At 50.9% G+C, this 4,298-nt stretch overlaps 1 protein-coding gene across 3 annotated transcripts in view; it reads left to right on the forward strand.

The window, feature by feature from the left end:
- Positions 1-4,298, forward strand: part of PRKCZ (protein kinase C zeta) — an 83,154-nt gene that overhangs the window by 71,356 nt on the left and 7,500 nt on the right. For all 3 annotated transcript variants that reach the window (XM_003793204.2, XM_012807307.2, XM_023515151.1), the window contains 2 exons: positions 601-698; positions 3,026-3,112. In XM_003793204.2, coding sequence (XP_003793252.1) covers positions 601-698; positions 3,026-3,112 — 185 coding nt within the window. The remainder of the gene's footprint in view (positions 1-600; positions 699-3,025; positions 3,113-4,298) is intronic.

Genomic DNA, 4,298 nt, shown 5'->3' on the forward strand with positions numbered 1-4,298 from the left:
GGATTATCGATGGTGATGATGATGGTGAAAGTGGAGTGGATGGATGATTGATGGTGGTGATGATGGTGAAAGTGGAGTGGATGGATTATCGATGGCAGTGATGATGGTGATGATGATGGTGGTGGTGGAGATGGGGTGGATGGATGATTGATGGTGGTGATGATGGTGAAAGTGGAGTGGATGGATTATCGATGGCAGTGATGATGGTGATGATGATGGTGGTGGTGGAGGTGGGGTGGATGGATGATCGATGGTGGTGATGATGGTGATGATGATGGTGGTGGTGGAGGTGGGGTGGATGGATGATTGATGGTGGTGGAAGTGGATGTGGGGTGGATGGATGATTGATAGCAGTGATGATGGTGATAGAGGTGGATGTGGGTTGGATGGATGATGGTGATGGTGACGATGATAGTGGTGGAGGTGGGCATGGGGGTGGGTGGAGACTGTGGTAATGATGCATTCCCTAATACATCTTCTCTCTGCATTGTCTTCCCAAAAGCAGAGAAGAAAGCCTTTCCTCTCTTGCCTCCCCCTTCCCCAGGATGCCAGTGAAGAGTGTTCAGGAGCCTCATTAACACGCCCTGGTTTCTATTTCAGGACATCGACTGGGTACAGACAGAGAAGCACGTGTTTGAGCAGGCATCCAGCAACCCCTTCCTGGTCGGCTTACACTCCTGCTTCCAGACGACAAGTCGGTAAGGAAAAGCAAGGTGTTTCTGATGTTCTGCTTACTTAGGATTTGAAGCTCAGGAAGCATGTCTGGCCTGAGGTGTCAGCTGTCATCCGGGCAGTTCTCTGTGTTGCTCTCATTGGCTGGTATCATAGTAGATAAATTTAATAATCTGAACTTAAGGTATTTAATTCTGCTTATGAAATATTTACCAAATGCAGGCATTGAGTCAGGTGCTGGGGTTACCAGGTGAGTGAGAGAGGTAGACTTCTGAACTTAGGGATTCCTAACGACATGGATCCCCTCACGTTAGAACTAAGCCGTGTATACAGAACACACATTTGAGGTGTCTTTCTCCTGCTCCAGAGCTCCTCTGATTACTTTCCCAGTTGCTTCTGGGATAAAATCCAATTTCTATGCTTGTGGAAGAGGCCAAGTGTAAGCAGGCTCCAGCACACTCCTGGGAGCATCTCTCAGGATGTGTCGGGAGTGGTCTGGTGGGAGCCACTCTTGGGGGTACGAAATTCCTGTTACCTGCAAAAAATATCAGTCCTATTTTAAGAGTTTTAAAATCTTTCCTTTTTTTGAAACAGAATCTCACTCTGTTCCCCGGTGGCATCATAGCTCACAGCAACCTCAAACTCCTGGTTTCATGTGATCCTCCTGCCTCAGCCTCATGAGTAGCTGGGACTACAGGTGGCCACCACAGTGCCCAGCTAGTTTTTCTATTTTTAGTAGAGACGGGGTCTTGCTCTTGCTCAAGCTGGTCTCAAACTCCTGAGCTAAAGCAATTCACCCCCCTTTGCTGCCCAGATTGCTAGGATTACAGATGTGAGCCATTGCACCTGGCCTGAATAAATCCTTTTAATGACCTTTCTGAGTAATATTTAGGTCTTAGGTATCCTCCATGGATTGGGTGACTTTCACAGAACACCCTCATGTCAGGTGAGGGAGTGCAGGGTCAAGGTCAGGCCACGCCTGGCACGAGTGGCCTATGGACTGCATGGCCTCTGCCCACACTTGGGTGCCACAGGCAGCAGGCACAGCAGAGAGCAAGGCTGAACTCCCGTTCCAGGAGCACTTGGTTCAGAAACGAGCAGCCACAGCCAGTCGAGGTTACTGCAGAATTTCCAAAGCACACATTTCAGGGGCATGAAGATAAAAAGGCACATCTAGCCCTGCCCCCAAGTGTGAGTATCCCATTGGGATGGTGCCCTGGCCCCAACTGGCCAAGTGGAAATGCCGGGTGCTCAGGCCTGTGTTCTGAGTCTGTGTGTGTGTGTTGAGAGCTGCATATGTACATAGGAGCTGCTTCTAGTCTAAACACATACTTGAAAACCTCTTAGGTGACCTGTAGCCATTTCAGTGCTTGTGGAAATCGTCCTCCACCCCCACCCCCAATGTAGGGAGGGCAGGGGCATGGCGCTCACGTGCTACAGGACCACGCCAGACTCTGGCACTGGGGAAATGCGTGGACGTGGTCTGCCCGTCCCTCACTCACTCCCCACTCGCCAAGGATATTCCAGAGGCAAAGGGACATCTCTGGAGCCAGAGGAGCCTTGACCTAAAAACTGGTCAAGTGCCCTCAGCAGGGTATTTCTGGGAAATTGTGTGTGAACTTAATTTTGAAAATTGAATCTCATTAAGTGCGGGAAAGATCTTGTTAGTAAAAGGAACCACACAGTTGATTGTCTCAAGATGCATTGGGCCCTGTGAGTGGTCCAGTGGCATCCCTGGATGCCAGTTCTTGGTGTACGATGTGATGATGAAACCTGAAAGCCTGACACACACACCTCCGCAGCAGCCCCTGCGCTGTCCACTTAGAGGGCTAGAGGCATCAGACACACCATCCTGGGCCAGGACTCTCGGTCTGTGGTGGTGCCCATGCTAGAAACAGTCTGGGCTCTGACCCAGACTCCCACCAGCTCCATGTTTTCCCAGGTGTCCACCTCTGCCCAGCTCCACCGCTGGCCTGAGCCCCATCTGCCCTCCACTCCTGTGCCCCCTGAAGACAGGGTGGTGCCTTCACTCCTGGGCCCCCTGCCCTTCCCTTCCTGGGGTCCACCTGGACACAGTGGCCAAGAGCTGTCAACTACCAGACTATCACCACATGATTCCTCACCTGTCCCCCTCACCCCTGGCCTGGACACCTGCCTGCCTACATCAGCCCCTCTCTGACTCCAGGGAGTCCCCACAGCTCTTTGCCCCCCACCCCGTGTTCCATGCAGGCTTCTGTGAGAGGGAATTTCCTGGGAAGCATCCAGTCCGGAATGGCTTCTTGCCAACCCCTTGTCTAAGAGAGGCTGACTCTGCTGCAGAGAGTTCCTCCTGCCATCACCCCTCTCTCCTCAGGTTGTTCCTGGTCATAGAGTACGTCAATGGGGGGGACCTCATGTTCCACATGCAGAGACAGAGGAAGCTGCCGGAGGAGCACGCCAGGTGGGTGCCGGGCCAGGTGGGAGCCAGGCCAGGTGGGAGCTGTGACAGGTGGGCTCAGGCCACGTGGTGTAAGCAGGCACGGGGACCTTCTTTAGGAGGTCAGTAGTGAATTGAAAGTTTAAAGGGACAAGTGGCAAAGAGGCATTATCATCTCTCACAATGTTACAAATTTCAAAATTTGGGTGTGTCTGAATCATAGTGCCTCAGAAACAGCCCACTGGACCCCAACCCTCTAGACAGAATTGTATCTCATGGAGGGAAAGTGGGGTTTTGTGGGGTTGTTTTATCGTTATAATGGCCCTGCCTTGGTGTATCTTCCCTGTTTTCAGAATAGGAAGCTTTTAACTTACCAAGGGGTATGAAGCGTAACAGGTGTTTTCTCAGCATTGGGAGAAAATTGTCACAACTTTTCTTTTTTTGTTTTTTTCACTCTGTCACCCAGGCTAGAGTGAGATAGAGTCATCGTATCTCACAGCAACCTCAAACTCCCAGGCTCAAGCAATCCTCCTGCCTCAGCCTCCTGAGTAGTTGGGCCTACAGGCACCTGCCACGATGCCCGGCTATTTTTTCTATTTTTAGTAGAGATGGGGTATCAATATGTTGCCCAGACTGGACTTCAACTCCTAGCCTCAAGCGATCCTCCTGGTTGCCTCCCAGAGAGCTGGGATTACAGGAGTGAGCCACCATGTTTGGCCACACAGTTTCTCTTTAAAGTGACTTTGAAGGACATCTGTCCTTTCTTTTCACCTCTGATGTCACCCACCAGTGTCCCCACCACCCTGCCCACAGCCTGGGGCCTCCTGGGTGCCTCAGGGGCTTGTTAAGGTCCAGCCTTGCCTACTGCCCACAGTTTTCCCTTTTCCTCACTTAAAAAAAAAAAATCCATGCAGTTCTGTGAGTCACCTTGAAATCAAAAACAGCACACAGCCCACATACTTAATTTTTTTTAATTGTGGGAAAATACAACATGCAACTCCTTGTTCTAATGACCAGGCACAAGGGCTCAGGACGTTCCTACCATCATCTCCAGGTCACTTCCACTTCTGTCCTCCTCAAATGAAACACTGTCCCAGCTTGGCACCCAGCTCAGTGGTTAGGGTGCTAGCCACATGTACCAGGCCTGGTGGGTTCTATCCCAGCCCAGGCCTGCTAAACAAACAAACAAAACAACCAAAAAAAAAAAAAA

The sequence above is a fragment of the Otolemur garnettii genome, unplaced genomic scaffold, assembly GCF_000181295.1.
Source record: "Otolemur garnettii isolate 467f Iridium unplaced genomic scaffold, OtoGar3 scaffold00067, whole genome shotgun sequence".
Classification (NCBI taxonomy): domain Eukaryota; kingdom Metazoa; phylum Chordata; class Mammalia; order Primates; family Galagidae; genus Otolemur; species Otolemur garnettii.